This window comes from Galleria mellonella, unplaced genomic scaffold (genome assembly GCF_026898425.1).
Source record: "Galleria mellonella isolate WM207_F2 unplaced genomic scaffold, CSIRO_AGI_GalMel_v1 utg3070, whole genome shotgun sequence".
In the NCBI taxonomy this organism is placed as follows: domain Eukaryota; kingdom Metazoa; phylum Arthropoda; class Insecta; order Lepidoptera; family Pyralidae; genus Galleria; species Galleria mellonella.
The window spans coordinates 479,970-492,296 of NW_026442069.1; the positions used below are offsets into that span (position 1 = coordinate 479,970).

Consider the following 12,327-nt stretch of genomic DNA (forward strand, 5'->3'; position numbering starts at 1 on the left):
AAGTCTCCCTCTGGTAAATTATTATGTACTAATGAATAAATAAATAAATAGATAAGGTACGTTGCCGATCCTGAAGAAACCTTAATACACCTTTTATGAGGAATCCTATACTGTAGTCTTTAAAGAAAATTGAAACCCTTTTGAATTTGATAGCTCATTCCTCGAATAATATTGTTTTGTAGAATGTTTAACATCACGATACGACTACAGGCGAAGCCGCGAGATATAGCTAATGAAGTGTATAAGTGTTTCAAATTATGTTTACTGTGAATCCTATATTAATGTTTAATTACTTTTTTCTAAAGTGTTACAATAATTCTCCTAATATTTGAGTAAAAACCATGGCTTTCAAACTCACCATGTGTCGAGAGATATTAATTGCCCAGATGGAGTTACGACCTCGTATAGAAGGCTGTTAGATACAGGTGGCTCGGGACCGTTCCTCCTCTAAAGTGCAATTAATCTCTTAGCCAATTGCACAAAAAATATAGTTCAAGTAATGATGAACTAAAAGGAAAACATAGAGAATGTACGAACGCAACTAAACAACAAATAAAAATCGGTAAAAAAACTTTTAAGTTAAACGGTTTTATTTTATGTGCACTGAAAACTACAAAATAAATAAATAGTTACTTACCTATCAACCTACGTAGGTGATCTCGGTCATTAATATCTCTGATGGTAGTGGTTGTCATAACATGAACCATGTCAGCGGCCGAAAGGCAGTTCATGAGAGAACACTAACACCAGGGTTTGCTTGGTAGGTAAACTAAGCAGCCCGCACTATAACAAGTAGGTATTTTGACCTTCTAGTTCAGAAATATTTTAGTACTAGGCAGAATAGCTTTTAGGCATATTAGACTAAAATAAAAACGTGGGGCCCCTCTGAAATCATACCTGTAGCAGAGCATATCTTATACTTTGGTAGATCATGAGCTCGGCGTTCGCTGGTGAAGCCGTAACGGCTGGTTATTGATGGTCAAAACCTCGAGTGACGTCGAGTGTCGAGTGTCTGAGTGTCTAGTGTCTGGTGTTTAGTGTCTGAGTGTCGAGTGTCGAGTGTCAGAGTGTCTAGTGTCTGGGTGTCTGAGTGTCAAGTGTCTGAGAGTCTAGTGTCTGAGTGTCTTGTATCCGAGTGTCCAGTGTCTGAGTGTCTAGTGTCTAGTGTCTAGTGTTTAGTGTCTGAGTGTCAAATGTCAAGTGTCGAGTGTCGGGGGTCGAGTGTCTAGTGTCTGAGTGTCGAGTGTCGAGTGTCTAGTGACGAGTGTCTAGTGTCTAGTGTCTGAGTGTCTAGTGTCTGAGTGTCGAGTGTCTGAGTGTCTTGTGTCTAAGTGTCGAGTGTCGAGTGTCGAGTGTCGAGTGTCAAGTGTCGAGTGTCGAGTTTCGACTGTCTAGTGTCTGAGTCTCTAGTGTCTGAGTGTCTAGTGTCTAGGTGCCTGAGTGTCAAGTGTCTGAGAGTCTAGTGTCTGAGTGTCTTATATCCGAGTGTCGGAGTGTCTAGTGTCTAGTGTTTAGTATTTGAGTGTCGAGTGTCGAGTGTCTAGTGTCTGAGTGTCGAGTGTCTGAGTGTCTAGTGTCTAGTGTCTAGTGTTTAGTGTCTGAGTGCCGAGTGTCGAGTGTCGAGTGTCGAGTGTCGGGTGTCGGGTGTCGAGTGTCGAGTGTCGAGTGTCGAGTGTCGAGTGTCGAGTGTCGAGTGATGTCGAGTGTCTGAGTGTCTTGTGTCTGGTGTTTAGTGTCTGAGTGTCGAGTGTCGAGTATCGAGTGTCTAGTGTCTGAGTGTCTAGTGTCCGAGTGTCTAGTGTCTGAGTGTCTTGTATCCGAGTGTCTAGTGTCTGTGTGTCTAGGGTGTGAGTGTCTGAGTGTCTAGTGTCTGAGGGTCTAGCGTCTGAGTGTCTAGTGTCGAGTGTCGAGTGTCAAGTGTCGAGTGTCGAGTTTCGAGTATCTAGTGTCTAGTGTCTGAGTGTCTAGTGTCTGAGTGTCTAGTGTCTGGGTGTCTGAGTGTCAAGTGTCTGAGAGTCTAGTGTCTGAGTGTCTTATATCCAGTGTCGGAGTGTCTAGTGTCTAGTGTTTAGTATTTGAGTGTCGAGTGTCGAGTGTCGAGTGTCTAGTGTCTGAGTGTCGAGTGTCTGAGTGTCTAGAGTCTAGTGTCTAGTGTTTAGTGTCTGAGTGTCGAGTGTCAAGTGTCGAGTGTCGGGGGTCGAGTGTCGAGTGTCGAGTGTCGAGTGTCTGAGTATCTAGTGTCTGGATGTCTGAGTGTCTAGTGTCTAGTGTTTAGTATCTGAGTGTCGAGTGTCGAGTGTCGAGTGTCTAGTGTCTGAGTGTCGAGTGTCTGAGTGTCTAGTGTCTAGTGTTTAGTGTCTGAGTGTCGAGTGTCGAGTGTCGAGTATCGAGTGTCGAGTGTCTAGTGACGAGTGTCTAGTGTCTAGTGTCTGAGTGTCTAGGGTCTGAGTGTCTGAGTGTCTAGTGTCTAAGGGTCTAGCGTCTGAGTGTCTAGTGTCGAGTGTCGAGTGTCAAGTGTCGAGTGTCGAGTTTCGAGTGTCTAGTGTCTGAGTGTCTAGTGTCTGAGTGTCTAGTGTCTGAGTGTCTAGTGTCTGGGTGTCTGAGTGTCAAGTGTCTGAGAGTCTAGTGTCTGAGTGTCTTATATCCGAGTGTCGGAGTGTCTAGTGTCTAGTGTTTAGTATTTGAGTGTCGAGTGTCGAGTGTCGAGTGTCTAGTGTCTGAGTGTCGAGTGTCGAGTGTCTGAGTGTCTAGTGTCTAGTGTCTAGTGTCTAGTGTTTAGTGTCTGAGTGTCGAGTGTCAAGTGTCGAGTGTCGGGGGTCGAGTGTCGAGTGTCGAGTGTCGAGTGTCGAGTGTCGAGTGACGTCGAGTGTCGAGTGTCTGAGTGTCTAGTATCTGGTGTTTAGTGTCTGAGTGTCGAGTGTCGAGTGTCAGAGTGTCTAGTGTCTGGGTGTCTGAGAGTCAAGTGTCTGAGAGTCTAGTGTCTGAGTGTCTTGTATCCGAGTGTCCAGTAGACACTGGAGTGTCTAGTGTCTGGATGTCTGAGTGTCTAGTGTTTAGTATCTGAGTGTCTAGTGTTTGAGTGTCTAGTGTCTGAGTGTCTAGTGTCTGAGTGTCTAGTGTCTGAGTGTCTAGTGTCTGAGTGTCTAGTGTCTGAGTGTCTAGTGTCTGAGTGTCTAGTGTCTGAGTGTCTAGTGTCTGAGTGTCTAGTGTCTGAGTGTCTAGTGTCTGAGTGTCTAGTGTCTGAGTGTCTTGTGTCTGGTGTTTAGTGTCTGAGTGTCGAGTGTCGCGTGTCGAGTGTCTAGTGTCTGAGTGTCTAGTGTCCGAGTGTCTAGTGTCTGAGTGTCTTGTATCCGAGTGTCTAGTGTCTGTGTGTCTAGGGTCTGAGTGTCTGAGTGTCTAGTGTCTGAGGGTCTAGCGTCTGAGTGTCTAGTGTCCGAGTGTCTAGTGTCTGGGTGTCTCAGTGTAGTCCTATTATTTGATACCCATATTGTGGTGGTTGTGGAAAAATATGTACCTAGTCCGCCATATTGGAACGGCGTCCATCTTGAATTTTAAATTTTGACATAATCATCGTGTTTTACTAGTGTAGCCCTTTCATTTGATACCCATATTGCGGGGTTTAAGGAAAAATATGTAATCCGCCATTTTGTATCGGCGGCCATCTTAGATTTATAATGTTATTGATTTTATTATATTATATTGTCATCTAAATTAAATGTGTGTACCAAATTTCAGATCAATCTGACAACGGGAAGGTGCTTAAATACCAATTTCTAATTTTGACCCAAATAAATAAATACCGTACAGGTCGAGCTAAATAAAACCGTTTAAAAAGCATGTTAATTTGTTGCTCTGCTGCGATCACATTTTCTCTTGAGAAATTTGAAGAGTTACGGAAAGACAAGGATTCGTTTGCTTTGTCTCATTGGAATTTAAAAAGATCGACGGGTACGTTCAGGGAATTAGATAGGTTGAAATGTATGGTAATGTATACCACAGTTATTCGAGAAGGAGATTTTAAAAGGAACTTCTCCTAGACAGACTTACTAGAGGGAGACTTTGTACAAAAGTCGATTGCATGAGTACCTCTGTCCCATTCGTGTTTCAACCATGAAGCAGTTGTGTTTGCATAGCTATGTTTCGGTCTGAAGGGTGGGATATGGCGTGAATTTACAGGGTACAGAGGAATAACACCTGAGTACTCAGGTATGGCAACGCATGGGGGGTATCATGGGCGAAACAGTATCTCTGTTATGTCCATGGTACTGCTCATGTCTATCGACGGTTACCACTTTCCATCAGGTGGGCCGTCAGCTTGTTTGCCATTCTAAGTTGTATAAGACTTTTGTACAAAGTCTCCCTCTGGTCGCCATCTATTAAATGTACTTAGAAGTAGCGATTCGTATACAAAATTACTCGTAACTATTTTTAATTTGGCAACTTTTTAGCTGAAGTTTACAGGTTTTTACTGATTTTTTTTCTTTTGAACCACCTCTGTATTATAACGAATAAAATAAAAAAAGAAATATTAAAATCGGACAAGTTGTTTTTGAGTTTTAGCGAGACTAACGAACAGCAATTGATGTATTATTTCATCATATCAGCATTTAACTGCCCACAGCTGGACATAAGCCTCCCCCTTTGGAGGGTTTACCAGTAGTTGCCACGCTTAGCAGACGGATTGGCAACCACAGTTAGGCTTTCGAGATATTTTAAGAGGGATGCTTCTGTCCATCTCTCACCCTTCCTTAAACCCCTCGCCTCTTACGACACCCACGAGAAAGGAAGGGGTGGCCCATTCTATGCCGGGACCACGCGGCAATTATATCATATATGTCTATTTTATATTTTTTCTGTCAACAGGCAATGAAAATTCTGTCAAAACGCAAGCTGATGCGGCGAGCCGGTTTGTTCGGCAGGACGCCCCCCAGACGACCGGGGCCGGGCCCCCCGCCGGACCCCCTGCAGCGGGTTTACCGGGAGATCGCCGTGCTCAAGAAGTTGGACCACCCCAATGTTGTTAAATTAGTTGAGGTAAGTCTTTATTTACAAACTTCAGAATGTTAATCCTCCCTAACGGTGTGGACTAGTTGTGGTGAATGTTTTTGTTTTTTAGGGTTCCGTACCAAGAAGGTACAAAGAAACCGAAGACTTTACACGTACGTCCATGTGTCCGTCTGTTACAGCACTATATCTTTGCAACTACTAATGCTATTAATTGGAAATTCCGAATATATTTCTTTGTAAATATGTAATATATTCACTGATGAGGCAAAAAGTGGCCTATATTTTGCTCCATGATGCGTAAATATATCGTATATAGCAGGGATGGCGGACTTGACTAGACCCAAGTTTTTTTTTTTTTTTATACGACTTAGAACGGCAAACAAACTGACGGCCCACCTGATGGAAAGTGGTGACCGTCGCATATAGACATGAGCAGTACCATGGACATAACAGAGTGTACTGTTTCGCCTATGATACCTCCCATGCGTTGCCATTCCTGAAGATTCAGGTCTTATTCCTCTGTACCCTGTAAATTCACGCTATATCCCACCCTTCAAACCGAAACACAGCCATGCAAACACAACTGCTTCACGGTTGAAACACGAATAGGACAGAGGTACCCAAGCAAACGACATTTGTACAGTCTCCCTCTGGATCTACTGTTTACTGACTAAACCCTGTGCGATCTACCAATTACATACGTCTTGAAATCTCAAATGAAACAACATAGTTCAGTAGATCTTCCGCTAGATTCTTTTTATGGGTGAAAATAGCATGGTAACCCCGCCTGCGCTAACGGGATACGCTGGCGGAGCACCAATGAAGGGTGATAGATGAGAATGAAAACACGCCAGTTAGCCCATCATGATAAATTCATCAGGAATTAACCATGATAGTTTCCAGGGGGAAGCGCGAGGAGGTCGACCTAGTTGGGTATATTGCTTGCTAGTGTCGTAAGAGGCGACTAAGGACTTAATATTAGAGAGATTGGCAGTAGCGTCCTTCTTAAAACATCTCCAAAGCCTATTTCGAATATTAAATATAAATATATAAGCACCCCTTCCTTTCCTGTGAATGTCGTAATAGGCGACTAAGGGAGGACCCCTTAAAACGTCCTTAAAAGCCTAAAACCCGCCTGCCAAGCGTGGCAACAACTGACGTAATTCCCCTTATGGGAAAAGCTTATGTTCAACAATGGAACTGCTCAATAATGTTAATAAAAAGCAAGGCAGAAGCTCCAATTTCGACCATTAAATATGTAAACCTGTGGCATATCAAAGCAAGAAGTAATAAATTATAATATTCAGTAATTAGCTATGAATAATTTCGTCTGTATGTATAAATTCGAGCACGTTTTAATTAATACGTAAGTTAGGTACGCTATTTGAGACTAAAACAATATAGAATTCGTAATATATTTGATGAGCCTTTACGACCATACAATCGTACCTGACAACAGCGTTCTATTTTCAATACGACACCTAATTAAGCTATTTCTAAACGTGACAAGTGTCTGTCGCCTGATCTCGTATCATTTGTTATATTATGTCACAGTGTAATTACGAACAAAATAAAAACAAATAGCATTTTTGTAGACGAGTCTTTGTAAACAAGATGGAATGTAAATTTTTTTTTTTTTTTTTTTTTTTTTTTTTTCTGAATGTGTTTGCTGTTGGCCGTGTGTGGCCTTTACAGCTTCACCGGACGCGAATGCAGGGGCGAGTGCTGATGGACCCAGCCCGCGAAAGGACAAGGTGTCGACTCTTTCTTATGGACTGCGGTGTGTGTGTGCGCCTAAGGGCGACATGAGCAGTACCACCCCCGTCGAGGGACATTACGGTACGTCTGGGTGGGTGAGATTGCGACGCGGTTGTTATGCGCTCGGGCGCAAATGATCGCGCGCGGACCGTGTAACGTTCTTCGCCCCGCCGGCGGGGGCGGTGTGTGCAGGTGTGGGTGTGTTTGTCCTCTTGTAGGGTTCCTCTAAGAACATACGTTTTTTTGGATATCGGGGTAATTGCCTCAACGTTTTACGTTCTCTTGTTTTAAACCGCTCTTATTAAGCGGATTTGAATGGGACTCGGCTGAGGCAAAGTAGCGTCGAGACGCTTGCTTAGTAATCCTTATAGTGGGTATTTTGAGGTCGCGGTGTAATCCACGTTGCGCACGTACCAAGATTTATATTTTGCAACACATATATATATATATATATATATATATATATATATATATATATATATATATATATATATATATATATATATATATATATATATATATATATATATATATATATATATATATATAGGTATTTGGCTTCGTTCGTCCAGGGGACTATTACATGAATAGAGGCGGGTATATTTTCTTTTGGCCGTAAATACGGCGGCGCTAATATATTGGGTTGACTTCGATGCGCCATTTTCTGAACCATAGGCCAGCTCGTCCACCGCCCGTTAATGTTGGCTGCACAGGCTCATTTAATGACATAGGGCTGTATCATCAATTTAATTATATTTTAATGTCGTTGGTGTACAACAAACACAAGCTCTAATCGGTCGTGCGCTGGAACGCACTCCATTGACGCGATAGCGATATGACCTATTGGACAAGAAGGCTCGTATGATGTGCACGAGCCTGTCTGGCACTCCCATCTTGTGCAGTTTGAAAATCAAGCCGCTGTGCCAGACTTTGTCAAAGGCCTTCGCTACGTCGAGAAACAGGGCACATGTGACCCCGTTGGATTTCAGGTGTCGGGCGTTGAGATGGAATGTAAACCATTAGTTGTATTTTTTATGCAACTTAGAATGGCAAACAAGCTGACGACCCACCTAAAGGAAAGTAGTAACCGTCGCCTGTAGACATGAGCAGTACCATGGACATTACAAAGTATACTGTTTCGCCCATGCTACCCCCCATGTAACATATTGCCATTCCTAAGGAGTCCGGTGTTATTCCTCAATACCATGTAAATTCACTGACATATCCCACCCTTCAAACCGAAACACAGCCATGCAAATGCAATTCATGCGTTGCCATTCCTGAGGACTCAGGTGTTATTCCTCTGTACTCTAAGAACATACTTTTTTATAATAATTTCAACGTTTTATTGTTTTAAAATATCTATTAAAAATTCATAACCGTTCAAATCCCGGATTCCGCTAGTAATCCACGCACTGAATTCCTTTTTAATAGTTCTAGCACGAAAGATTTATATTTTAACACACATATATATATATATACTAATATATTTTATTATGCTATTATTCATATTGTTAATATCTTTACTCATTTAATGGCATTTAATAATTTAATTATATTTTAATGTTTATCAAACACAAGGCACGCTGTGGTTGCCTATAAATGTAAGAACAGTTAGATCTAATCTACCAGTGTATTGTATTGAAATGTTTAGCTGTATCTTATGTTGGTAATACTATAAATAAATAAATAAATTATGTTTTGATGTAATAATACATTTGTTAAAACCTAACTAGCCCAGAAGACGTTCTGTCAAAATGTATTGAAACATCTTAATTTGCAGCTACGAACAGTTTGTATGGGGAAAAGAAAATAAGAGTTTGACATTTTTCTCATTTCAAAATTCAGTCTTCAATGAATATATGAAAAACTAAATAGTTTAATTCGTTGAGTTATTTTACCAGAGGGAGACTTTGTATAAAAGTCGATTGCTTGGGTACCTCTGTCCCATTCGTGTTTCAACCGTGAAGCAGTTTTGTTTGCATGGCTGTGTTTCGGTTTGAAGGGTGGGATAAGTGGTTTACTGGGTACAGAGGAATAAATGTCCTCGGCAACGGGTATCTCGAAATATACTCTGTTATTCCATGGTGTTCTATAGGCGACTTTACCACTTTCCATCAGGTGGACCGTCAGCTTGTTTGCCATTCTAAGTTGTATAAAAAAAAAATTTCGAATTTTGCGCTTAACAACACATTCGAAGTGTTTAATAAAAGAAAAAGTCCCCAATTCGGTTTTTTTTTTAATGGGTGATAATGGAATGGTTGACCCCGCCTTGCTGTCGGTATAGCAACCAGTGATGGATGATAAAAGTTTCAGTTAGCCCATCGTGACGAATTCAACAAGAATTGTTAATGGTTTCAAAACTGTCAAACTCCATTGCTAACAATCCCTTAAAATTCGGTTGTATTTATTTTATGTTTGTAACCTCATAACTCCATCAGTTCTAAATCGATTTGAATTTTTTTTTTTTATCTAAAAGTATACACTGACAGATTGGTTCCGTAGAAATTTTATCAATATCGCTTTAATAGTTTAGTTTTTAAACCATAATAATTGGTTTTATTCATAATAAACATAGAGTATTTATCTTCAAACAGGTATTAGACGATCCCGCGGAAGACCAGCTGTACTTGGTATTCCAACTGCTAGAAGGAGGTCCCGTCATCGACATACCTACGGACAATCCACTGAGCGAACATCTCGCCAGGAAATATTTTAGGGATGCTGTCCTCGGCGTGGAATATTGTAAGTACGAGAATTTATGTCTTTTTTTTTAATGAGTGGTAATGGAAAGGTAACCCCGCCTGCGCTAACGGTATACGCTAACGGGGCACCAGTGAGGAATGATAGGTGAGGATGAAAAGACAGATCAGTTAGCCCATCGTGATGAATACACTTGGAATTCAGCACGATGGTTTCTAGAAGGGACCACGGGGATGTCGAGCTGTTACGGTATATTGTTAGCAATGGAACTGATAATCTGCATTACTAACAATCCCTTCCCTCCTCGAATATTTTCCTTTCCCTCGATTATTTTCCTAACCACCTTTGTTCCAAATAAAAATAAGTCATTCGTAGTTTGCACGCTAAATGGACAACACTAGGCACCGCGCTGCAATCTATTAATTTACCTGAAGATGCCTCGTGTATATAAAACATGTGTCGCGAAATATACGTGGAGGGAATGGCGATCGGAGATTGATAACTAATATGAAAGGTTTTAGAACTTCTAACAACAATAATAGAAGTCAATCTTCGAGTGTTGGCAGTCGCACACATACTAATGGTAGCGGAATTAAACAAAATAATTGCAATCGAATTAGTAATATGGACGCACGCGTAATACCTCTGGTGTTGCAGGTGTTCATAGGCTACGGTAACCGCTTACCATCAAGTGGGCCATATGCTTGTTTGCCATCTCAGTGGTATAAAAAACAAAACCAAATTAAATAAAATATGGGTTGGATAATAATATGGCAATTAAATTACAGGGTAGGGAACTCCGGAGGCAGAATACAGTTTTCACACATGTGTGACCAGTATACCCACCATGAGTATAACAGAGTATTCTAAAATGTCTATGGTTCATGTCCATAGATGACGGTTATTTGAATCCTGTCATATTCCTGTTTAAAACACACGCAAATGCACCAATATCCTAGTCTCCGAGCTGAAACACCCTTTGTTTGGAGGAATCGGGCAGAATATATCTGGAGATACAACCCAGAATATTCAGCCCCTAGCATGTTCAGAAAAGATTATTTCCTTAATTGACCAGACCAGGAATCGAACTCAGGACCTAATTAATGCAAACCTTTACCAGTGGGAGACTTTGTACAAAAGTCGATTGCTTGTGTACCTCTGTTCCATTCGTGTTTCCACCGTGAAGCAGTTGTGATTGCAGCGCTGTGTTTCGGTTTGAAGGGTGGGATATAGCGTGAATTTACTGGGTACAGAGGAATAACACCTGAGTCCTCAGGAATGGCAACGTATGGGGGGTATCATGGGCGAAACAGTTTACTCTGTTATGTGCATGGTACTGCTCATGTGTATAGGCGACGGTTACCACTTTCCATCAGGTGAACCGTCAGCTTGTTTGCCATTCTAAGTTGTATAAAAAAAACCTACTATGGCATCACGAAGGTCGTCATTGTTTAATATTTTAAAGTTCCGTCGCTTGTCTGTGTGTTCTCATAGTTTTAGTCTATGTTATGTCTAGATTAATTTATAATACCTAATTATTTATATTAATAATTCATATTTATGAGTAAATAAGCTGAACACACAAAATATAATAAAAAATTTATTTATCTTGGAAAATTAAATTAAAAAAAGATCTATATTTATGTTACTGTATTTCACTTGAATTATTCACTTGTCATTATATATTTTTATTTATGGTGCAATAAAGAGTTAAATAAATAAAATAAATAAATAAAAAAAGATGACAATGACGAACATTGCTCAGCCAATTCGTACGGCTTTATTCTATAGCAATATATATTTCTAAACCGCTGAGCTGTAAACTTAGGTTATTCTGATACTTATTTGGATTAGTTGGTATCTATATCGCCACAATAAGCCAACTGGCCTCACTTCACACCTATCATCACTCACTGACACTCCGCCATTGCGAAATAGTTTTTTTTTAATGGGTGAAATTGATATGGTAACGCCGCCTGCGCTAACGGGATACGCTGGCGGAGCACCAGTGAAGGGTGATAGATGAGAATGAAAACAGGCCAGTTAGCCCATCATGATGAATTCATCAGGAATTAACCATGATAGTTTCCAGGGACAACCGCCAGGTGGTCGACCTGGTTGGGTATATTGCTAGCAATAGGTTTCTCAGTCTCCATTACTAACAATCCCTTTCCCCCCTGCGAAAATGTATTATTGTTACATATGATCAACGTTATCAAATAATCATGTAGTCGATTTAGAATCATCGTCATCATGAATCATGTAGTAGATCGATTCTTTTCTCCTACATTCTTCACGACTCTGGAACGCACTTCCTGATACCACTGAGAGACTACTGAGACTAAGACTGAGAGACTTTTTACTTTATCTGAGCAGTGAATACTTTATATTATTCTTTAATTCGTATAAAATATAGTATATGTCATATATGTGTAAATATATTTGTTATTTACATATATTTATTCGTTTATATATGTAATTTTAGTATGTATGTATATCAATAATTACTAGTACCGCATTCGAGTATTCTGACACTTCCCTATGGTTGACTGGGAGAGAATGCTTTTAGCATTAAGTCCGCCATGTACACATATTTGTACTATTGAATAAATAAATAAAAAATTGTAAATTTATGCAATTAATGCGTTATAACTGACTAATATACTTCATTGCCGTCTGATCCCAGCATAGAATGAGCTACCTCTTCCTTTTATCATAGGTGTCGTAAATGACGACTAATGGAACTTAATTATTGAGATTTGAGCAGCAGCGTCCCTCTTAAAACATCACCAAAGCGTAACTGCGGTTGCCAATCCGCCTGCCAAGCGTGGCAACTATTAGTACAACTCTCCTTTTCGG

At 40.6% G+C, this 12,327-nt stretch overlaps 1 protein-coding gene across 2 annotated transcripts in view; it reads left to right on the forward strand.

Annotated features, from left to right (window-relative positions):
* The window catches only part of LOC113519372 (calcium/calmodulin-dependent protein kinase kinase 1), a 215,073-nt gene that overhangs the window by 193,671 nt on the left and 9,075 nt on the right, over positions 1-12,327 (forward strand). For both annotated transcript variants that reach the window (XM_052895708.1, XM_026904433.3), the window contains 2 exons: positions 4,864-5,034; positions 9,363-9,510. In XM_052895708.1, coding sequence (XP_052751668.1) covers positions 4,864-5,034; positions 9,363-9,510 — 319 coding nt within the window. The remainder of the gene's footprint in view (positions 1-4,863; positions 5,035-9,362; positions 9,511-12,327) is intronic.